This window comes from Nelumbo lutea, chromosome 4, assembly GCF_056320005.1.
Source record: "Nelumbo lutea isolate HS-2025 chromosome 4, American lotus-T2T, whole genome shotgun sequence".
In the NCBI taxonomy this organism is placed as follows: domain Eukaryota; kingdom Viridiplantae; phylum Streptophyta; class Magnoliopsida; order Proteales; family Nelumbonaceae; genus Nelumbo; species Nelumbo lutea.
The window spans coordinates 34,970,983-34,996,334 of NC_142687.1; the positions used below are offsets into that span (position 1 = coordinate 34,970,983).

Consider the following 25,352-nt stretch of genomic DNA (forward strand, 5'->3'; position numbering starts at 1 on the left):
GGGAAGAGGCACCTCTAACAGGGCTGGATTAATTGCAGTATTACAAGGGATTCAACTAGCTAGTCGACTTGGTGTGGAAAATCTAATAATTGAAGGAGACTCTAAGGTGGTTATTGGATGGTTGTTGGCTTCGGACTCAGTTGTGTGGGCTTTTAGTGATACTATAAAGAAAGTCAGTTGGCTAACAAGACCTATGAATGTGAGATGCCAATGAGTGAGAAGATAGTCAACCAGTTTAGCTGATCACTTGCCAAACAAGGGGTTAACAGGGATACACTGTATTGTAATAGACTTGTTTCTCTGTTTCTTCTTGGCTGTTTTTAGCCTTATTTTAGAGTAAGGCTGCACCTCGTGCCTTACACTAGGATGGTTATAACAGTTCCTATCTTTTTGGCTATTGAATTAACAGGAAGAAGACACAAAAAGAAAATTACAGGATCCAATAAAAAACATGGTAAATTAGAAATAATACTTTGGCACTAATTCCCAAAACAAGAATCTGTTCTTTCAACTAGTGGAACTAAAAAGACATAGGCACCATAAAATCAAATTACTCACTTTGCAAACGTTGCTCTAGTCGGGTCAAAAATCCAGGTGAGACTGTAGATGAAAGAACAATGGATGCTCCATCTGGAAGGGCTATAAGACAAAATAAATTAAAAAAGAAAAAACTGTAAGTAATCTTCATGAAATATAGCTTAGATGCTTAAAAGAACCAACTACAGAACAAGTACACATGTAGAGAATTTTATTTAATTCGCATCAAGTTTGTGGTAAATTTCTTATTTTGGGTTTTCCTTGTGGTATAGAGTTGAGGGTTGGTTGGAAATTACTATGAGCCTCACTCTGTCTTGAGTCAATGGCTTCCTTTTTGTGCATACCTCATATTGTTAATATTTTTTTAGTAAACGGGTACCATTAATTGGATGTATGCATGCATGTATTATGACATATGAGTGCATCTATACATAAAATCTGTTTGTGGTTATAAATTTTACCTGATACAGCACCAAGATCTCCATATAAGACACTTTCAGCTTGGGCTTCATTAGCAACCATGATTATAAGCACATCTACATCTGAATAAATCAAGTTTCAGAAAAAAAAATACTTTCTGATCCATAGAGGAATCAGTTTGAGTATGCAAAGAGTACTTGAGTTAACATACTATGATATACCTGACAAACCAATCTTAGTGTATAGATCCTGAATTACAACATGGTGGAGATCTAGTGCAGTAAAATATAAGGTGTGAAGTTTCACATATCATATGATAAATTCTCCGAAATTAGCAAATGGCATGATACAGTTAACCTTAAGCCAGTGAGAACATTCAGTTAACATAGTCAAGCTTTATCTGCTTAATATTCACATAATGTAAATATTTTGCTTGCTTTTAAGAAAATGATTTAAACAGAAGATTATCAACCTCCCATGTTAAACGAAGCTGAAAGATATATTATTGTAGAGAACACTGATGTGGGCCCCACTGCAGTGGTCCCCACTGTGTTCGTAGGACAGCAGTGTAGTTATTTGTTTCAGTTATAGTAGTGTCAGTTTGAGTCAGTTTGTTAATTCAGTTGTTATTTATTTCAGCTTTTATTTACTTTATTTATTATGTAAGTACCAAGGGCAGATGTGTCCTTTCCATTATGTACTAAACATAACCTATAAATATTAAGAGAGTGGCGGCGGCAGATCAGTAAGAATCTGTCCCTCCTTTCAACAACTTGTGTTCTCTTGTTTCTCTTCTATTCTCTCTCTACTTTCTCCCTCTTTTTCTTCTGTTTTGCAAACCTAAAACCTATTAGGATTCAAGACTGATTACAGTCTTGATCTTCTACTTGGTATCAGAGCCTATCTAGGGCTTCTCATGTGTGTCTAGTCCAGCCGACCACATGAGGACTAGCTAGGGCTGGAAGCTTTGAAGAAGTTTTTCGGTGGCTGAATCTTGGAGATTACCAGGAGAGGTTCACAGCAGTTGAAAACTTGCCGCGGCTTGCAGAGAGTTGGTAATCAGGAAGAGGCAGCAAAGGTTAGGGTTCAGGTAACCCAAGAAGACAGTAAACCGAAGTACATAAGTAAGTTTTTTTAAATGAGTTTCAGAGACTGCAATCAGTCGAGATAGGTTGGACCTATCTAGAAAGAGGGGCCGAACTGTGTTCAAGTTTGTTCTAGGGTTTGGCTTGCCGAACTGTGTTTAAGTTTGTTTCTAGGGTTTGACTGTTGGGCCGAACCCCCCTCTTCAAAGGTGATTAGTTTTTAGGGTTTCATATTACCCTATGACAAGTCCCACTTGTGCGGACTGCTTGGAGAGTGCAGCTGAGCACTTACTTCAGACCTACAGTTAAAACCCTAATTTTGCTCTCACAGCTGTGGGCCCCACAGTAGTGATTTCAGAAAATAGCATCTCAGATTGATAGGCTGCCTGGTATTGTGCATGCCGATTGATTTCAGATCAGATTTGAGTTGATTTCTTGCATATACTGTGATAGGCGATTGATTTCAGATCAGATTTGGGTTGGTTTCAGATCGGATCAGATCAGATTTCAGATCAGATCAGTTTTGTGTTGGTTTCGGATCAGATTTCAGACTTGCTTGTTTGACTCTGTTTTCTGGTATAGTTGCTCTAACAGTTTGTAGCCACTGAATCTTGATCAAAGATGGAGTTTAAGGGTCAGGGAGAAAGTAGTTTTGGAAACCACAGTTATGGTAGTGTATCTGAAACCGGGTTTCAGATTACAACTATGAGATTTGATGGGTCAAATTATTTGGAATAGGTGCAATCAGCCATGATGGCTATTGGATGAAGGGGAAAACTGGGTTACCTCTTGGGAGATGTGAAAGAACCTTCCAAGGAGGACCCAACATACACCAAGTGGGTTCAAGAGAACTATTTGGTTATGGCATGGCTGTGTAATTCTATGCAGCCACATATCAGCCGAAATTATTTGTGGGCAAAGATAGCCAAAGAGATATGGGATGTTGTGAAAGAAACATATTCCCAACCCCTTAATGTTGCCAGAGCCTATGAACTGAAGTGTGAGGTGAACAGCCTTAAACAAGGAGAGAAGCCAGTTTCTGTCTACTTCTCTACCTTGAAATCCTTGTGGCATGAAATTGACCATCTAGAGACCCTTGAGTGGGAGAGTCCCAAAGATGCACAGACTCACAGAAAGCAAGTCGAGACGAATAGGGTATTTGAGTTTCTGACTGGTTTGAATTCAGAATATGACATTGTGCGACAACAGATATTGACAAGAGATAGTGTGACCCTCTCTCAAGCATACTCCCAGGTGCATAGTGAAGAGACCAGGAGGAAAGTCATGATGCAGCCTCAGCCATCTCAGTCACCATCAGCTCCTGCCACATCTGCATTTGCACATTCAGGTACTCGAGCCTCAGCTTACCATGCTTCAACTCCAGGTAATACTGATCACTGCTAGGTAATAGATTTAGGTGCATCTGACCATATGACTAGCTTGCCATCTTTGTTCACTTCTTATCACTTGTCCTCTGGCCGAGATAGAGTATCCATTACTGATGGCTCTCTTGTTCCCATTTCGGGCAAGAGGGACATCAATCTATCGGATACTATCTCTTTATCTTCTGTCTTGCATGTTCCTAAGCTTGATACTAACCTGCTTTCAGTTAGTAGTATTACCAAACACATGAACTGTTCAGTAACCTTTTTCCCTGACCGATGTGTTTTTCAGGATTTGGAGACGAGGAAGGTGATTGGGACTAGCCGTGAGACGAACGGGATCTATCTGCTTGGAGAGAGTTCTCGTCGGGAGGAGTCAGTGGATAAGAAGTCTTTTGTTTCCCAGTCTGTGAGTTCGGTTATTGCTTTGGCATAACTGATTAGGTCATTTGTCTTTTAAGTCTTTGAAGAGTCTGTTTCCTGCTTTATTTGAGTCTGTTGAGTTATCAAAGTTGAGGTGTGAGAGTTGTGAGTTTGCCAAACATTGTAGAACCTCTTATTCTTTAAGTAGTAAAAGGAGTAATTCCTCTTTTGATATTGTGCATACTGATGTTTGGGGGCCATACCATATCTCTTCCATGGGTGGGTACAGATATTTTCTACTGTTTGTTGATGACCATACCCGGTTTTCTTGGGTCTATCTTATGCGTTCTCGGGATGAGGTTCCTGCTCTGACCCAAAACTTCCATCAGATGGTTCTCACTCAGTTTGGGACCAAAATCAAAGTCCTTAGATCTGATAATGCAAAGGAATACTTTGCTCAGCCATTGACCTCCTACCTTCTTAGCCATGGAGTTATTCACCAGAGCACTTGCCCTTATACACCACAACAGAACGGCGTTGCCGAAAGGAAGAATAGGCATATCTTGGATGTGGCTAGAAGCATTATGTTTACCTCCAATGTACCTATTCGCTTCTGGGGCGACGCTATCCTCACGGTAGTTTATCTCATTAATCAAGTTCCTTCCCGGGTCCTTGATATGAGAACCCCCTTTTCCCTTCTATACCCAGACGAGGAGTTGTTCATTGTTCCCCTTAAAACCTTTGGTTGTACCTGTTTCGTTCAGCTTCTCGGGCCTCATCATTCCAAGTTTGAACCTAAGGCCTCCAAATGCATTTTCCTTGGTTATGCACAAACTCAAAAGGGTTATTGCTGCTATGATCCGGTTTCGGGGAAACGGTTTGTCTCCATGGATGTCACCTTCTTTGAGGAGACACCCTATTATCCTAGGGTTTCTCCTCAGGGGGAGAGTAGTGAGAGTGGAAGTGGGGCTGGTAGAAGTGGGGCTGTTCCTCTACCTATTCCACTGGATAATGAAGGTTGTAGTGGTGAGGGTGGTCAGAGGGAGCCGGAGTTGAGAGTCTATCACAGGCGATGCAGGCAGGTTGATCCTAGTCTTCGGCAGTCCCGACCAGCTCCAGTTCCTTCTGCGGCTCCAGATCCAGAGCCTACTGAGATACCTCTCACTGTTGCCACTTCCCCTCCTGTGGATGACCTTGATCTCCCTATTGCCATTCGCAAAGGGAAACGACATTGCACCACTTCTACAGCTCACAGCATCTCACAGTTCTTATCCTATGATCGTCTATCACCATCTTACCGGTCCTATCTCACTTCCATTGCCGATGTCCCTATTCCAAGAACAGTGCAAGAAGCCTTATCAGTTCCAGAATGGAAAGATGCAATGCAAGTCGAAATGGATGCCCTGTTGAAGAATAATACTTGGGCACTGGTTGACCCACCAAAAGGAAAGAAACTGGTAGGATGCAGATGGGTGTTCACTGTGAAGCATAATGCTGATGGCTCTATTGAAAGGTACAAAGCCCGGCTGGTTGCAAAGGGGTTCACTCAGACTTATTGTATAGACTACTTGGAGCCCCAGTAGCCAAGATGACCACCATTCGAGTTTTGTTATCCCTTGCAGCAAATCATTCTTGGCCCCTGTTTCAGATGGATGTTAAAAATGCCTTTCTGAATGGAGACTTACAAGAAGAGGTTTACATGCAGTTGCCTCCTGGATTCTATGATACAGAGACAGGTAAGAAGGTTTGCCGACTGAACAAGGCATTGTATGGTTTGAAGCAGTCACCTAGAGACTGGTTTGATAGGTTCAGATTAGCCCTTGGAAGGTTTGGTTATGTACAGGCCCAGTCAGATCATACACTATTCATCAAGAGGGTGGAGTCCTCTCTGACACTACTAGCAGTATATGTTGATGATATTGTGGTGATAGGAAATGACAGTCATGAGATTGAGTCCCTCAAACAGCTCCTTCATCAAGAGTTTGAGGTGAAAGATCTTGGTGCACTACGGTACTTTTTGGGTATTGAGGTTGCTAGGTCCAAGTAGGGGATTTTTATCTCTCAGAGAAAATATGTTCTAGATTTGTTGGCGGAAACTGGAAAGTTGGGTGTTAAGTCGGCTGATACACCCATCGAACAAAATCACAAGATTAGTGCAGATGGTGGGGAGCCTCTTGAAGACAAAGTTATGTTCCAACGGTTGGTTGGAAAGCTTCTATATCTCTGCCTCACTCGGTCGGATATCAGCTATGCAGTTAATGTTGTTAGCCAGTACATGCACTCCCCTAGAACTTCTCATCTTCTTGCGGCAGAGAGAATATTAACATACTTGAAGAGATGCCCGGGTAGAGGTATATTGCTCAAGAACAATAATCACATGAGGGTGGAAGTCTATACAGATGCCGATTGAGCTGGAAGTGTTGATGACAGAAGGTCTACCTCTGGATATTGTGCCCTGGTGGGAGGTAACCTTGTCTCTTGGAGGAGTAAGAAGCAGAGTGTTGTTTCCCGCTCCAGTGCTGAAGCAGAATACAAGTCAATGGCTAATGGAGTGGCTGAAATCTTATGGCTGAGGTCACTACTTGAAGAGTTGGGTATTGACTATGAAAAGCCCTTAATGCTGTATTGTGATAATCAAGCAGCTATTAATATAGCCCACAACCCAGTGCAGCATGACAGAACTAAACATATCGAAGTTGATCAACATTTTGTGCGAGAAAGGATCACATCACAAGAAGTGTGTCTTCCGTACATCGCATCTAATATGCAGCTCGCGGATATCCTCACCAAGGCTGTACCAAGGAAGAAGTTAGAGACAGACCTATCCAAGTTGGGCATGATAGATATCTACTCCCAACTTGAGGGGGAGTGTAGAGAACACTGATGTGGGCCCCACTGCAGTGGGCCCCACTGTGTTCGTAGGACAGCAGTGTAGTTATTTGTTTCAGTTATAGTAGTGTCAGTTTGAGTCAGTTTGTTAATTCAGTTGTTATTTATTTCAGCTTTTATTTACTTTATTTATTATGTAAGTACCAAGGGCAGATGTGTCCTTTCCATTATGTACTAAACATAACCTATAAATATTAAGAGAGTGGCAGCGGCAGATCAGTAAGAATCTGTCCCTCCTTTCAACAACTTGTGTTCTCTTGTTTCTCTTCTATTCTCTCTCTCCTTTCTCCCTCTTTTTCTTCTGTTTTGCAAACCTAAAACCTATTAGGATTCAAGACTGATTACAGTCTTGATCTTCTACTATTATATAACATATTCTAAATTCTGTACACAAATGGAGATTAATTATTTAATGTGGTAATTGTTGGAAATGGTTGGTCAAGTTTGAAACCAAAGAATGAAGTTTAGGGGCTGCAACTATAAATTATAAGTATCAAAAATAATAAAAAATTGTCAAGCTCAAATGAGGTGGATAAATGAAAACCAATCAGCAACATTGGTTTAAGATAAAAGAAGATGATCAGTCTTATATGGTTCCCACATAATAACCTCATACTTAACCAGACACATGGATTTAAGAGAAAAGATGGAAGACCTCAAACAGAATGCCTAAACTCCAACAAAGATAAAGAATCAAAATCAACTGTAGAGAACACTGATGTGGTCCCCACAGTGTTCGTATGGCAGCAATATTTCTGTTAAGATATGACAGTGTTAGTTGGTAGTTATTCAGCTTTATTATTAGTTATTTGCCATGTAAGCAATAAGGGCAATTCAGCCCTTTTACAGTTAGCCAATAGTTATGTAAATACTAAGAGAGGGTCGGCAGAAATTATGACCTTCTCTCTCTCTTTTCTGAAACTCTCTTCATGTACTTCTTCTCTTCCTCTCTTCTCTTCTTCTTCTCTTCAACTTTTCATCCTTTTTTTCTTTTTAATTCAAGACTGATTGTAGTCTAGATCGACTATTTGGTATCAGAGCCGACCTAGGAGCTCTTATGCTAGTCTGATTAGGCCGACTTCATGAGAACCTCCTAGGTTTGGAAGTTTTTCAACAAGGAAGGAGGATCGGCTGATTCTTGGAGATTACTGGAAGTGTGCGGCTGCTACTAAAGAGATTGTAGAAGTTTGGGAGAGTTCCAGTAATCAGGAAGAATCAGAAGAAGCTTCGGATCCTCAAGATTAGGGTTTTGCATCAACCAGAAGGTGGCGGCCAGAGATTTTTTCATAAAGTAAGCATTTTTCTTGTGATTCTGTTTAGAAAAGATCATCTTGGTTTAGTCTGAGAGGTGCGGCTGGAGAATTTTTGTGTTTTCTTTAGGGTTTTGAGAGAAAACCTTAAAATTCAGAACTGTTATTTGTTTCAGATCAGAATTTGAACTGGTTTCATTCAGAATTCTGTTTTCTGTGTTCTTTGAAAGACCTAGGCCGGCTGTTATCAGTTGTTTGGGTGTTGTTTCTCTTATTACAGTAATTAAAAGGGGTTTTTTATTAATTCTTGATCAAGAATGGAGTTCAAGAGTCAAGGGGAAGGTGTTTTGGGGAATAGCAATTCTGGTAACATGTCTGAGAATACATTTCAGATTACAAAAGTTAAGTTTGATTGATCAAACTACCTAGAATGGGCTCAATCGGCCATGATGGCCAGTAGGGGAAAACTGAGCTACTTGTTGGGAGATTTGAAAGAACCAACTAAGGAGGACCAAACCTATACCAAATGGGTTCAAGAGAACTATTTGGTTATGACATGGTTGTGCAACTCTATGCAGCCACATATCAGCCATAACTATTTGTGGGCGAAAACAGCTAAGGAAATCTGGGATGTCATGAAAGAGACCTACTCCCAACCCCTTAATGTTGCTAGGGCTTATGAACTGAAATGTGAGGTTAACAACCTTAAGCAAGGAGAGAAACCAGTCTCAGTTTACTTCTCTACACTGAAATCTTTGTGACATGAAATTGACTACCTAGAAACACTTGGGAAAGCCAAAATGATGCACAGACTCGTAGAAAGCAGGTTGAGACTAATAGAGTTTTTGAGTTCCTAGCTGGTTTGAATCCTGAGTATGATATTATGAGACAGCAACTACTGACAAGAGACAGTGTGACCCTATCACAAGCCTACTCCTTAGTGCATAGTGAAGAGACTAGGAGAAAGATTATGATGCAGCATCAGCCCTTCCCACCAGCCTTGGCAGCAATCAAACCCAAGTCTGGGGGTGATACGGAGGGGGATATAAAGAAGGAAGACAAGCAGGATCTAGTAATGTGAACATTGCAAGAAACCCAAGCATACTAAAGACACTTGTTGGAAGCTGCACCCTCATTTAGTCCCAGCAAAACTCAGGAACAAAAGGGATAATGCTAATATAGCTGTTAATATTGATTGTGCCTCTTCATCGGGCACAAAAGGCACACCCCTAGACACCCTAGCTGCTGTCTGGGCTGCCCTGACTCAATTGGAAAAGGAAGTTGGCAATTCAGCTCAATCATCTCAGCCGCAATCAGCTCCCACATCAGCTCCCACATCAGCCTTTGCTCATTCAGGTACTCGGGCCTCAGCTTATCATGCTTCAGCTCTAGGTAACACTGAACATTGTTGGGAGTAGTAGACTCAGGTGCATCTGACCATATGGCTGGCTTGCCATCACTATTTACTACCTATCACTTATCTTCTGGCAGAGATAAAATGTCCATTGCTGATGGTTCCCTTGTTCCCATTTCTGGCAAGGGAGACATCAAGTTGTCTAATGCCATGTCCTTATCTTCAGTTATGTGTAGAGAACACTAATGTGGGTCCCACTGCAGCGGTCCCCACTGTGTTCGTAGGACAGCATGTGTAGTTATTTGTTTCAGTTATAGTAGTGTTAGTTTGAGTCAGTTTGTTGATTCAGTTGTTATTTATTTCAGCTTTTATTTACTTTATTTATTATGTAAGTACTAAGGGCAGATGTGTCCTTTCCATTGTGTACTAAACATAACCTATAAATAATAAGAAAGTGGCGGCGGCAGATCTGTTAGAATCTGTTCCTCCTTTCAACCACTTGTGTTCTCCTGTTTCTCTTCTATTCTCTCTTCTTTCTCTCACTTTTCTTCTATTTTGTAAACATAAAACCTATTAGGATTCAAGACTGATTACAGTCTTGATCTTCTACTTTATGCATATCCCTAAGCTTAATACTAACTTGCTTTCAGTCAGTAGCATTACAAAACATCAGAATTGTTCAGTAACCTCTTTCCATGACTGATGTGTTTTTCAGGACTTAAAGACAAGGAAGGTGATTGGGACTGGCCATGAGACGAATGAGACCTATCTGCTTGGAGAGAGTTCACATTGGTGAGATAGTGAAGATATATAAAGTCTTTTGTTTCTCTGTCTGTTAGTCAGGTTATGCTTTAGCATAATCGGTTGGGTCATTTATCTTTTCAGTCTTTGAAGAGTTTGCTTCCCGATCTATTTGAGTCTGTTCAGATGTCCAATTTGAGATGTGAGAGTTGTGAGCTTGCAAAGCATTATAGAACATCTTATTCACTGAGTAATAAAAGAAGTAATAATCCTTTTGATATTGCGCATATTGATGTTTGGGGTCCTTATCACATCACTGCTATGGGGGGGTACAAATATTTCTTGTTGTTTGTTGATGACAATACCCATTTTTCTTGGGTTTACCTTATGTGTTCTCGAGATGAGGTTCCTACTTTGACCCGGATCTTTCATCAAATGATTTTAACCGAATTTGGGGTCAAAATCAAAATCTTCAAATCCGATAATGCGAAAGAATACTTTACCAACCAATTAGCCTCTTATTTGCTTGACCATGGGATTATCCACCAAAGTACTTGTCCTCATACATCATAGCAGAATGGAGTTGTTGAGAGGAAGAATAGGCACATATTGGAGGTAGCCAGAAGCATCATGTTTAACTCCAATGTGCCTATTCGTTTATGGGGAGATGCTATTCTTACAACAGTATCTCATTAACCAAGTTCCTTCACGGGTTCTTGACATGAAGCCTCCATTTACCATCCTATACCCTGATAAAGACTTGTTTACTGCTCCCCTTAAAACCTTTGGTTGTACTCACTTTGTTCAAATTCTTGGACCTCATCGTTCTAAATTTGATCCTAAGGCCTCTAAATGTATTTTTCTCAGTTATGCACAAACTCAAAAGGGATATTGCTGCTATGAACCCACTTCTGGGAAAAGATTTGTCTCTATGGATGTTGCTTTCTTCGAGGATGTACCCTATTATTCTAGGGTTTCTCCTCAGGGGGAGAGTAGTGAGTGTAGGGTTAACTCATCAGGAGTTCCTTTACATGTTCCATTGAGTGATGAGGGATGTAATGGGGAGGGGTGCCAGAGGTGCCGGGATTTGAGAGTCTATCACAGGCAGTGGAGGCAGGTTGATTTTGGTCATCAGCAGTCCAGGCCAGCCCCAGTTCCTTCTACGAATCTAGATCCAGGTACTACAGTTCCTTTATCAGATCCAGGTTCCATTGAGATACCTTCCACTGTTGAGCCCTTACCTCCTTTGGATGACCTTAACCTCCCAATTGTAGTCCGTAATGGAAAACGGCATTGCACCACATCCACAACCTACTGCATTTCCCAGTTCTTGTCCTATGATCACTTGTCCCCCTCTTACGGGTCCTTCCTCACATCTATTGTTGATATTCCTATCCCCAGAACAGTGCAGGAGGCCTTGTCAGTTCCTAAGTAGAAAGATGCAATGAAGATTGAAATGGATGCTCTTTTGAGGAATACTACTTGAGAGCTAATTGACCAACCTAAAGGAAAGATATCGGTTGGATGCAAATGGGTATTTACTGTGAAACATAATGTTGATGGTTCCATTGAAAGGTATAAGGCTCGGTTAGTTGCAAAGGGATTTACTCAAACTTATGGTATGGACTACTTGGAGACTTTTGCTCCAGTAGCAAAGATGGCCACTATTAGAGTTTTATTGTCCCTTACAGCCAATTACTCTTGGCCCTTGTTCCAGATGGATGTTAAAAATGCCTTCTTCAATGGAGATTTGCAGGAAAAAGTCTACATGCAGTTGTCTCCTGGATTTTATGATGCAGACGTAGGAAAGAAGGTTTTCCGATTGAATAAAGCCTTGTATGGACTCAAATAGTCCCCCAAAGCTTGGTTTGATAGATTCAGACAAGCCCTTGAAAGGTTCGGCTATGTACAGGCCTAGTCAGACCATACATTGTTCATTAAGAGAGTGGACTCTTCCTTGACCTTGCTTATTGTATATGTGGATGATATTGTAGTGACAAGGAATGATAACAGTGAGATTGAGTCTCTCAAACAACTCTTTCATCGAGAATTTGAGGTGAAAGATTTGGGAGAGCTACGATACTTCTTGGGTATTGAGGTAGTTAGATCTAAACATGGGATTTTTGTTTCTCAAAGAAAGTATATTCTAGATTTGTTGGAAGAAACTGGAAAGTTAGGTGTTAAGCCTGCAGATACACCTATTGAACAGAATCACAAGATCAATGCAGAGGGTGGAGAGCCACTTGAAGATAAAGCTATGTTCCAACAGTTAGTTGGAAAACTTCTCTATCTTTGTCTCACACGACTAGACATCAGTTATGCAGTCAGCGTGGTCAGTCAGTATATGCACTCTCCTAGGACTACTCACTTGCATTTGAGAGGATATTAGTATATTTGAAGAGGTGCCCAGGTAGAGGTATACAATTCAAGAATAATAATCACATGAAGATAGAGGTTTAGACAGATGCTGATTGGGTTAGGAGTATTGATGATAGAAGGTCTACCTCTAGATATTGTGCTTTTGTAGGAGGTAACCTGGTCTCCTGGAGGAGTAAGAAGCAAAGTGTTGTTTCTTGTTCTAGCGCAAAAGCTGAATACAAGTCCATGGCTAATAGTGTGGCTGAAATCCTATGGTTGAAATCACTATTTGAGGAGTTGGGTAATGCTTATGAGAAGCCCTTAATGTTGTATTGTGATAATCAGGCTGCTATTAATATAGCTCATAATCCGGTACAGCATGACAGAACTAAGCATATTGAAGTAGACGAACATTTTGTCAGAGAAAGGGTTTCATCTCAAGAAGTGTGTCTTCTGTATATCACCTCCAGCATGCAACTTGCAGATCTTCTCACCAAGGTTGTTCAAAGGAAGAAGTTAGAGGCAGATCTATGCAAGTTGGGAATGACAAATATATATTCCCAACTTGAGGGGGGAGTGTAGAGAACATTGATGTGGACCCCACTGATGTGGTCCCCACAGTGTTTGTATGGCAGCAATATTTTTGTTAAGACATGACAGTGTTAGTTAGTAGTTATTTCAGCTTTATTAGTAGTTATTTGCCATGTAAGCAATAAGGGAAATTCAGCCCTTTTACAGTTAGCCAATAGTTATATAAATACTAAGAGAGGGTCGGTAGAAATTATGACCTTCTCTCTCTCTCTTTTCTGAAACTCTCTTCGTGTACTTCTCTTCCTCTCTTCTCTTCTTCTCTTCAATTTTTCATCCTTTTTTTCTTTTTAATTCAAGACTGATTGTAGTCTAGTCTAGATCGACTACTTCAACCATACAGACAACAGTGGAAAAGCTAAAGCTTACCAAAAAATAGTGCCTCTCTTTGGACCATAAGGAAAACAAAGACAACAAAGATCATGAAAGATCAGAAGATAAGGAACAAGTAGGAAAATACAAAGTGGAGATTTCCAAAAGAAGTGGGAATTCTCTATTGTAAATGAACTACCTATTACATTTGGAAAAATAAATCTCAAATATCAATTCAGAACAGTTTAATCAAAGCCAAGCAATGAGTAAACACTAGCAGAAACTGAATGACATCATAATTTGATAAAGGAAGCATCAGAGAATACCCAAAGTCATGATAAAGAAACAAAGATATGTCCACTGTTTCATAAGGGAGTAGGCAGGAGTTGGGTAGTAAAGACTTGCCATCAATTCAGGAGGTGTATGCCTTGGTGCAGTCAAAAGAAAGTAGAAGAAGTGTGATGAATGGTGTAGAAGGGGAGTCAGTTGCCCTAGCTGTCCAGGGAAATTCAGATACGAATGTCGGAGGTGGTTTTAAAAAGGGTGACACTCAGAAAAAAATAGATGATAAGAACAAACTTTGGTGCACTCACTGCCAGAAGACACGACACACGAGAAATACATGTTGAGATCTCCATGGAAAATCTAAATGGGCACAGGATTTGGGTAAGAAGTCAACACTTGATCAGGGCAAGAAACCAGGCCAGCAGAATAAAAAAAAGGTACAACTCAGCTAATATGGCGTCGATAGAGACTAGTCCTTTGGTAACTTAGGAGAGGCATCCCAGTTCTGACCATAAGGAAGATATTATCAACTCTTTTCGTGAACATTTGGAATTGTATGGTAGGACTCTCCGCCAGATGGATTCAGGTCCTACTCCCTCTACCTCGTTTGCGTCTACATCAGGTAATGCCACAGCCTTCCATGTGTCATCCCATACAACTGATTCTCCTTGGATTATTGACTCCGGAGCCTCAAACCACATGACCGGTAAGTCAAATTTGTTTCAGACATATAACCTTCTCTCTGGGAGAGATAAGGTAAGACTGGCTTATGGTTCTTTTTCTACCATAGCTGGCCGAGGTACCATACCTCTTCCACTTGGCCTTACCCTTCCTAATGTACTGCATGTTCCAAAATTACCTATTAATTTGTTGTCCATTGGTAGTCTAAATTACTCCTTGAACTGTTCAGTCACTTTTTTTCCATCTGCATGTGTTTTCAGGATTTGGCATCGAGAAAGACGATTGGTAGAGGAAGCATGGTGGATGGTCTCTACATGTTGGAGAATAATGCTGGTCTTGTGGCGACAGAGTTCATGAGTTCGTCAAGTGAGAGTCAAGCCTATTTATGGCAGAGTCGTCTAGGTCATCTTTCATTTGAGTCATTAAAAGTTATGTTTCCAAAGTTGTTTGAGTCATTGCCAGTGAGTCAGTTACAGTGTCAAACTTGTCAATTGAGTAAGCATTGTAGAAGTTCTTTACCTTTGCAAAATAAAAGATCTGAATTTCCATTTCATATTGTTTATTCTAATGTTTGGGGCCCTGTTACTCTACCTACTGAGGCTGGCTATAAGTACTTCATTACCTTGATTGATGATTATTCTAGATACACTTGGGTTTACCCTATGCAATCTCGAGATGAAGTGCCACAAATTGTGAAAGATTTTCAACGCATGGTGTTCACTCAGTTCCAAACGAAAATCCATATCTTCCAGTCGGACAATGCGAAGGAATATTTCCATAGTGATCTCACGGAGTTTTTTGCTTCGAGTGGGTCACTTCAGCGAAGCTCTTGTGCCAGAACACCCCAACAAAATGGTGTGACTGAACGGAAGAACTGCCACCTTCTCGAAGTCGCTTGTGGCTTATTGATTCATATGAATGTGCCAAAACGGTTTTGGATGGATGCAATCTTGTGTGCTACGTATATCATCAATCGCCTGCCCTCTCGGCTACTAGAGTATAAGGCCCCACATCAGCTTTTGTTCCCTACAGCCCCGTTGTCCACCATTCCGATGCATGTTTTTGGGTGTCGTTGCTTTGTCCATAACCTGTCCCCTACTCGTGGTAAGCTTGATCCTCGGGCTATTCCTTGTGTTTTTCTTAGTTACCCTTTATCTCAAAAGGGGTATCGCTGCTATGATCTCATTGCTCGCAAGTATTATGCTTCCATTGATGTCTCATTCTTTGCGAATCAACCTTTTTTCTCGGTTTCTCCTCAAGGGGAGAGTAGGGTCGAGGAGAAACAGGCGATGACTCAAACTCAACTACCCCCTTTACCCGACCCTCCTCCATTCCGGGTTTTTCATCGTCGCCATAAGAGCCAGCAGAGTTCAAGAGCCATGGAACCTAACACTATGCAACCAACATCATCGGATTCACCCGAGGCAAATCCGTCTCATCAACCAGGTACACGCTCCTATTGATATGTCTATTCCTCTAAATGTTGATTCACCTGTCACCAATGATCTTAATATTCCTATTGCTAAAAGAAAGGGTGTTAGGTCTTGTACCACTAATCATCATATCTCTAATTTTGTGTCCTATGAGCATGTTTCGCCTTCATACCGTGCCTTCCTCTCTTCTGTGGACAGTGTCCCCGTTCCTAAGACTGTGGCAGAAGCTTTGTCTAAACCTAAATGGACAGATGCAATGCAGGAAGAAATTGATACTTTACACAAAAATGGCACTTGGGAGTTGGTAAACCTCCCTGGAGGGAAGGAACCAGTGGGGTGCAAGTGGGTGTTCACAATGAAACACAAGGCTGATGGAACTGTTGAAAAGTACAAGGCTAGACTGGTAGCAAGAGGCTTTACACAGGTATATGGAGTGGACTATGCAGAGACTTTTGCTCCAGTAGCCAAGATAAACTCTATCAGGATTCTTCTTTCCTTGGCAACAAATCTTGACTGGGAACTTCACCAATTGGACATCAAAAATGCTTTCTTGAATGGTGACTTGGAAGGGGAAGTGTACATGACCCAACCCCCAGGGTTCTGTGCCAAAGGCAGTGAACAAAAGGTGTGCAGGTTAAAAAAAATCTCTATATGGGTTGAAACAATCACCTCGGGCTTGGTTCAATAAATTCCATCTAGCAGTTCAACAGATGGGGTTCAAACAATGCTAGTCAGATCATACTCTATTTGTGAAAAGAGGTGAAGGTAAAATTGCAACTCTTATTATGTATGTGGATGACATAGTGATCACAGGAGATTGGGAGGCTGAAATACGGAGACTAAAAAAATTCTTAGCCACTCAATTTGAGGTGAAGGATCTAGGCCCCTTACGTTATTTCCTTGGAATTGAAGTTGCCCGCTCTCACAAGGGCATATTTATTTCCCAACAGAAGTATGTACTAGATCTACTAGAAGATACAGGCAAGTTGGGGGTAAAACCATTTGATTCACCAATTGAACCTAATCATCATCTATGAGACAATCAGGGAGAATTTTTGAAAGATGTAAAGAAGTTCCAGAGACTCGTGAGGAGACTTTTGTATTTGTCTATGACCAGGCCTGATATTGCCTATACAGTGGGTGTCCTTAGTCAATTCATGCACAGCCCTAGGACAACTCACTTTGAAGCTGTAGAGAGGATCTTGAGATATCTCAAGAAGTTTCCTGGAGCTGGTTTGTTGTTCTAGAAACACAGTCACTTAAAGGTGGAAGTATATACTGATGCAGATTGGGCAGGAGCAGTCAATGACCGAAAGTCTACCAGTGGGTATTGTGCCTTTGTAGGAGGAAACCTGGTCACATGGAGAAGTAAAAAACAAAGTGTGGTGACTAGATCCAGTGCTGAAGCAGAGCATAGAGCGATGGCTCATAGGGTTGCAGAAATCATGTGGATAAGAAATCTGTTAGGTGAACTAGGTTTCGTAGTGAGCAATCCTATGTCACTCTACTGTGACAATAAAGCTGCCATCAATATTGTTGCTAATCCAGTCCTTCATGATAGGACGAAACACATTGAAGTGGACAAGCATTTTATTAGAGAGAAACTTGAAAATGGAGAAGTGTGTACACCATATGTCAGCTCAGAAGAACAACTTGCAGATATCTTCACCAAAGGTCTTCATCATGTGCGGCACAAAGATTTGTGTGACAAGTTGGGCATGAATGACATCTATGCTCCAACTTGAGGGGGAGTGTTAAAATAATTTAGTTGTACTCAAGGGCACAAGGGTCTTTTCCCTTGTTATTTCTACCGCCCTATATATATTAAAATAAAGGCTGGCGCCGCCAGCACTGTTACATTGCAAAACCCTTCTCTCTTCTCTCTTCTCTCTTCTCTTCTTCTCCTCTTCTCTTCTCTTCTCTTCCTCTTATTTCTGGCTGGACATACTGTCAAGATAGTTGTTGGGTCCATGGACCAGTTTATATTTGTTTATTAGCCGCCTCATTGCTGCCACCTAATTGGCGGTACTGATGTAATTTTCATCATTCAATTGTATTAGTTAATAGAAAGAAAAGTGGGGACTGATCTTTTCCCACAATATGGAGTGCTTCTCCATTCTTCCTCTCTCTTCCTTCTCTCTCTATTCTCTTGCTTTCTTCCTCTCTTTAACTCTTATTACAGATATCTATTCATATTTATTGTTGTAATCAAAATCAACCATATGCAGAAGGCTCCAATAGATCCGCATGAAAATACAACCATGCCTTTTCTTGAAAAAGGTGATGGATTTTATTTATTAGAAAACGATGCCTATTTCACCTTTAAGCCTAAGAATGAATAAATACCTGTGAGCATTTTCCCCACCCTTGTAAACAAAAGATGAAGGACCAAAATAAATCAAGGAAACTACCCCTAACAAAGCAGATTTAGAAAGGACCAAGCCACCATGTTTCCTGTTCACAACCAATAATCCTTGCCTAACAAAGCAGCAGCACCTTTATAATAAGTTGTAAGAAATAAAGTACCACCATGCCTCAAATTCTAGGAAAATAGACTTATCCCCAATACCCCATAGCAATCTCTTTTTCAAAAGCCTTGAACTTGAAGACCTGAATTTAGAACAACTTTGGGATATCAATGAAAATTTTGAATTACCTTTAGATACTTCTGCAGGAGAGTTCCCAACCAAGCCACCAGCATCTAGAAACCGAGATAGAGTTGGCTTATAAACCTAAAATCCAAAAAGAACCATCACCAGACCAAAGTTATTATCTTAAAAAGTCCACAAAAGTCATAAAGCCAATATTCATTACAAGACAAAGAAATTACTTCAAAGAAAGTCCAGTAAAACTACCAAGGGGTCTTGACTTTGGGAAATATTATTTTTGATTAATCCACAAGACAATCATCTACCTTAGAAGACATGAAAATATATAGATATTCTCTAAATGAAAACAAATCTAATTGTCCTTATCCACAGGGTCCATACTTTGTCAAATATGGAGCATATATGGCTTCAAATTCAGTTTCTTAATGTACCAAAACACCAATAAAAGGATGCAACCTGCTACATCCATTTTGTTGTTTGCATGTCTTTCAAATTCTACCTTAACAACCTGTAATTTTAGACCTTCATAATGAGACTCAAATACACTCTACATTCTTCTAACCAGATGTTGACTCCATTTTTTGAGGAGAAAAATACCTAACAAACCAACTAGATCCAGGTACAAGAATTATTTTTCTGGTCAAACCTATAAAACTAGCATTCTTTAAATAAATCAAATACCATCAGACAATTTCTTTATTTCCAAAGCACTATAAATATATAATAGAAAATATTGTGTAATATAAAAAACGAAGGTAACATGTTCCATTTTCTGCAAACTAACAATGATGCCAAAGGCTAAAAATTAAAGGAAGAAGATGAAAAGATATATAGGAAAAATATATGCCTGTCTTATGGTTTATTAACATTTCTTTTTAAATATACAAGTATTTTTAAATAGAACAACTTGAAACATGTTTTTATTGACATTTATTTTTCATCACCTATCAAGGCTGTGATTCAAGAGATTTGGTTCCCTTCATCACTTCAAATAATTAAGCTTAGCTTTTGATGGGATCTCATTTTGCAACCTGGGACCATCTAACAAAGGGGGAGTTTATAGAGATGGGGAGGGAAGGTTAGTGACTCTTTACTCTGATCCAATAGGAGTGAGAGACTCACATAGAGAGAAGTTATGGCCCTCCTCCAAGGATTGGGATTGGCTAAACAGTTGGGATTCCAGCAGATAGAAGTGGACGACTCTAAGTTAGTGATAGGGTGGATGCAAACAAGGAATCTGGGGGTGTGGACCCACAGGCAGGTCATGAGGGAGATAATTTGTCTACCAAGGGAGATTGGTGTCAGCATCAAGTGGATTAGAAGATCATCCAATGTGATGGTCAACGGTTTAGGTATTATGAAATCATCTTGTTCTCATACTCCAGATAGAAAGTTGAAAATCACTAGGAAATAATATTAATATGGGAAGGAATGAAGTATTACATCAAAACCAAGAACGCAAAATTCTGATCTTAAGAGATTAGTTGCCATGCCAAATCCCATTGCTCCAAGACCAATGAAACCAACGCGCTTTACAGCTTTTGATGAAGCAGTAATTTGACTAGCCAACTGCTGAGGGCTGTAAGATTCTGCATTAGATGCATCTGTTATACTCACTCCAAATACCTTCTCCCATATCTGTTCAAGAATAATGCAGTGTTAACACGAAAATTAACTAACTGATGCTAACCTAACAAAATCAAGATCCAGAAAATATCTTCCAAAAGTTGAATCAGTAGCTTGATTATAAAGCAGGTTACAAAAAGAAATGTACTAACAGGTACTTCTATAAAGAGAAAATTGATACATGAAAATAACCTTAACCAGAGTAGTGTCGTCATCATCTCCGTGTTTACGGGAAGACCCTTGACAAACAAGAAACAGGTTGCTTTCAGGCATTAAAAATTGCCACATACTGATCCAAAAAAAAATTACAAAACTGGAACATACCACGTATCATTTAAAATGTCTAAAATGATTAAAATTAATACCATAAATAAGTTGTTGATGAGCCACTGCTAGAAGTGGAAGAGGAAATGTTAGTGACTTGGCTGTATCCAAAATAAATCCCTTAAATTAAAAACAAGTCATCCATTAGAAACATGTAAGGTCATAAAAATAAAAAAGTATAAAAAGTTCTAATTTAGAAAAGAAATTTATTATAGATAGAAGACCATTATAGTATAGTTTTGAGAAGAGTTTATAGATAAAGTTCAACTAATACCCTCTAAACAAAGGACAAAAGTTAAAGGAAATAAATAAAGATATGAAAAAGGCAACCGAATTTCTCAATGTGTTTAGTACCAAACCAAATCACAAGAATAATCCCATGAATCATCCATGCCTTGTAACAAATAAATACAAGACAAGTAGATAACAACAAGATATTCATGAAACTAATTAGAAATTTACAAGCTAGACATTTGAAACTATTTTACTTTTTAGCCACATAAGAACCACATTTTAGTAACCTAGATATCATGCCTGAATATTGAGGAGAGACAAACAGAGCAGAGTGACAAATAAACAACATTGCTAGAAACATACAGCTAAACAAGATGCATGAACCATGAAGCATGCCAACCAAATAATCGTACCATGATATGGGAAAAGAATCATTATTTACCCTTTTAAGCCTTCTGAAACCATAATTTTCGTTTTCTTACTCCCATCCAAAACAAACCAACAAGAAAAGATTTCTTTCACATATCTTGGAGACTACATCACCAAGCCAAAAAGAGTCTGAAGAAAAATCCCCAATGAACCTTGAGAAACTACAACCAAAGCACAGATGAAAAACACCCTTCACATTGCTTTCGCATAACAATACCCACTTACAATCTGAATTCTCCTACTTAAATAGTCTTGAGTAAGAATTCATCCAAAGAAACCAAGCAAGCAAAGGCTTCAACCCTAGGGGGAACTGGATTCCCCCAATCACCCTTTATTGGAGCCTTTTCAACCTAGTTTCTTGCCAAAGTTTTATAAAATGATTTAACAGTAAATAAACCATTGTTGTACTCTTTCCACCATCTTGAATCAGGTCTGTCCAGCTGGAATTCTATAGCTTGAAATTTATCCAACAACCTTAAGAACTCCCCAATCTCCATATCAAAAAGTGATCTTCTGATTCTAGGACGCTAAACCACCACACCATAACTAACTTCAAAACATTAAGCCACTGAAGTGTCCTTCTCACTTAACCTGTAAAGCCTCAAACAAAGATCACATAACCTACCAATCCTTACCAATCACACCATCCTCCCACCCGAAATGACACAGTTTAGGAATGCCAAATGAAAATTCATAACCCCTTTCTAAACACACACAAACAACAAAAAGGTTTCACCTCCTTGGAATCCCACCTAAGGCTAACCACCTCATACCGGCAAGCAATAACTCTTCTCCACAAAGACCCCTTCTCTATCCCAAACCTCCACAACCACTTTCCAAACAATGCTTTATTGAATAATCAAACTCTATGAATCCCCAAATCCCCCATCCTTCTCCCCACACACCAAAGCCCATTTGACCAAATGATATTTTCTTTCCATTAACTTAATGTTCCATAATAACTCTCTTTGCATCCTGTCAATTGAATTATCCACCAAAGCCAGAATTTTGAGAAGAAACAAATAGTAAATAGGTAAGTTACAAAAACTATGTTTGATGAAAGTGATTTTACCACCCAAAAAATATCTTCCTTTTCTAGCCAGTGTTGCAGAAGTAGCGATAGTCAAGTTGGTTGAATGCTGTTGTTGAGTCAGGAAGGTGTTCGTCTAGGGAGAGTGTTGCAGAAGTAACTGATGGCTACCTCTGGCAGTGAATACAAAACTAGTATGATTGTACAACCTGATTTCCTGGCTGTACAAATGACGTCGGTCAAACTTAATGGTACCAACTACGTACCATGGGCAAAGTCGGTGGAGGTAAATTTGACGGCAAGAGGAAAGTTAAAATATATTAAAGAAAACAAACCAGACCCAGGAGCTGCAGGGTATGATGATTGGATCCAGGAGAATGCACAGATTATGAGATGTCTTTGGAATAGTATGGAACCTCATATCAGTGTGAACCTGATGTTCTTTGACACTGCAAAAGAAACTTGGGAACGTGCTAAGCAGTTGTATTCTGGACAAGACAATGTAACTAGAATCTATCAATTGTATCAGGAGTATTTTCAATTACAGCAAGGTAATGGGAGTGTGGAAGAGTACTATGCTTGCTTAAAGAGTTTGCAGAATGAATTGGATTCGTATCAGCCTCTTTCGATTGATCTCAAAGTGCAAAAACAACAGAGAGATCAGTTGGATGTCCAGAATTTTAGGTAGCAGTGCGGAATGAATTTGAACCAGTGCGTGCCCAGATTTTAGGTAGCAGTGACATACCTACATTATCAGAAGTCTTCTCCAGAGTAAGAAGGGTTACGACTCCACATACAGATAGCTCTCCAGTATTAGAGAAGTCAGCCCTAGCCGCAACCAGAGGTGGTAGAGGTGGCTCACGTGGTAGAAGTAGCATTCCCAAAGGTAGTAACCATGGTGTGAGAGGAGGTCGCAATGGTGGTAGAGATGGGAACTTTAGAGGTCGTGGTGTCAATATTGCTGGTCGATGAATGATCAAAGAATGCAGCTCTTATGGACGGGAAGGACACATTGTGAACTACTGTTTATGATCTGCATGGCCCACCTTCTATTTGGGCCAATCATGCTACTGTAGAAGAAGATAGTGGTACTACGAGAGATGACTCCACTGCTTTAGGTACTGGGAAGGAGAAGGAAATGGTTTCCATCACCCAAGAAGAGTATAGAAAACTTTGTCTGTCTTCTTCTTCTTTCGGTAATACTGCAACTCTTGCAAAGTCAGGTACAACATGTCTTGTTTCTCCCTTTACACCATGGATTATTGATTTTGGGGCCTCGGATCACATGATTGGGTCCTCAGACCTGTTTGCATCTTTATCCCCTCCCTCTACCGCCCAATCGGTTACTCTAGCTGATGGTACTACATCCCGTATTTCTGGTACCAGTGATGTTTCGCTACATTCTAATTTTACTTTACCGTTGGTCCTATATGTTCCTAAATTTCCCTTTAGTCTTATGTCTGTCAGTAAGTTGACAAAATCCTTGAATTGCTCCGTCTCATTCTTTCCATCCTATTGCATTTTTTAGGATCTCAAGACGGGGAAGACAATTGGTGGTGGGCATGAAGCTGAAGGACTGTATTATCTTGATAGCGGTGGGTCACAAACAGCCCTTCATTCCTCTATTACACCGTTGTAGTGGCACTATTGGAAGGGTCACCCTTCTTCTTCCAGCTCTCAAGAGTCTTGTTCCAGAGGTTGTGTCTGTTTGTGAGTTACAGTGTAAAGCTTGTCAGCTTAGTAAACATCATCATGTCTCTTCTGTTCCAAGGGAACCTACTAGAGTCTCAAGTATTTTTGAACTTGTTCATTCAGATGTTTGGGGTCCTTGTCCAGTTGAATCTTACAATGATTTTAAATATTTTATTTCCTTTGTTGATGATTTTTCAAGAATCCCCCACCTACTAGCTTCTTGAAGTTAAATTTTGATGGGAGTTGTAGGGGGAATCCAGGACAATCAGGGATTGGAGGTGTTTTTAGAGATGAGAACGGGGTCATTTATGCCCTGTTTTCAGGCCCAATTGGTGTGGGGGATTCCTTTAGAGCTGAGATCTTGGTAGTTATGGAAGGAGTTCAAAAAGCCAAGGAGATGAATGTCAGGAAACTCATGATTGAAGGGGACTCGGAGGTGGTGATAGGGTGGCTGATTAAAGACGACTGTGGTTTATGGAACTACAGAAATGAGAAGAGGAAATTCAGGTGGCTGGTGCAGGAGATGGAAATCAGGATGAGTTGGGTTAAGAGATCAACTAACTCTTTAGCTGATGGATTAGCTAAACAAGGGATAGAAAGGGAAGCAATGTTTTGGGCTAAGTTGTAACTTAATTATTTCTTCTGTTTCTTTTTCTCTTTTTTCTCTCTTTGGAGGGTTTAAGTTGTATTCGGAAGATAAGAGTTCTAGTCTTCCTTGCTATAAATATTTTGATATTTCAATGAATTAATTGAATCTGTTATTGATAAAAAAAAATGATTTTTCAAGAATGACTTTGATTTATTTAATAAAATCTCATATAGAGGTGTTTGATATATTTCTCTCCTTTTATGCTAAAATTAAGAATCACTTTGGTATCTCCATCAAATACTTTCGATTTGACAATGCAAAAGAATATTTTCAACGCCCATTCCATTTCTTTGAATTTCATAGCATAATACATCAATCATCCTGCTCCTCTACTCCACAACAAAATGGAGTAGCTAAGTGGAAGAATAGACATTTACTTTACACTGCTAGGGCACTTTTGATTCAAATGTTAGTTCCAAAAAAAATATTGAAGTGATGCTATTCTTACTTCTTGCTTTCTCATTAATCGTATGCCATCTTCCGTGTTAAGTGGCTCCTCTCCTTTTTTCTATTGTCTTTCCTTCTCAATCTCCATTCCCTTTGCCTCTGTGTGTCTTTGGTTGCGTTTGTTTTGTTCATCGCTTGGGGCAAGTGTTGGATAAGTTGGGCACCTGTGCTCTTAAATGTCTCTTTCTAGGGTACTCTCGGACCCAAAAAGGACATAAGTGCTACAGTCCTTCCCTTCGGCGCTCCTATGTTATTCCTGATGTGACTTTCTTTGAAAATTTTCCTTTTTTTCCTCACCTGAACCTACTTCCCTTGATACTCTATCCCCACCTCCTCTTCCCTTGGTGTCTGTGCCTACTCCTGTTGTTCAAGAGTCAATGTGACCACAGATCCATCGAGTGTATGTTCACGGCCCTCGTGGTATTATGTTTCAGCTTTCTCCATCCCTATCTCCGCCATCAGCGGCTCCTTTGTCGAAGGATCCATCTCATTTTGATCTTCCCATTGCGCTTCACAAAGGTAAGCGTGCTTGTACTGAACATCCTATATCTCGTTATGTTTCATTTGCCCATTTATCTCCATCCTATCAGAATTTTGTATCCCTTTTATCGCTTGTGTTTGTTCCTAGGTCTCT

General features: G+C 40.0%; 1 protein-coding gene across 1 annotated transcript in view; it reads right to left on the minus strand.

The window, feature by feature from the left end:
- The window catches only part of LOC148855153 (ketose-bisphosphate aldolase class-II family protein), a 124,717-nt gene that overhangs the window by 48,909 nt on the left and 50,456 nt on the right, over nucleotides 1-25,352 (minus strand). Inside the window, exons 10-15 of the mRNA XM_088984471.1 lie at nucleotides 20,279-20,357; nucleotides 20,106-20,152; nucleotides 19,731-19,925; nucleotides 18,335-18,410; nucleotides 999-1,079; nucleotides 559-639 (exon numbers count right to left, since the gene is read on the minus strand). Coding sequence (XP_088840597.1) covers nucleotides 559-639; nucleotides 999-1,079; nucleotides 18,335-18,410; nucleotides 19,731-19,925; nucleotides 20,106-20,152; nucleotides 20,279-20,357 — 559 coding nt within the window. The remainder of the gene's footprint in view (nucleotides 1-558; nucleotides 640-998; nucleotides 1,080-18,334; nucleotides 18,411-19,730; nucleotides 19,926-20,105; nucleotides 20,153-20,278; nucleotides 20,358-25,352) is intronic.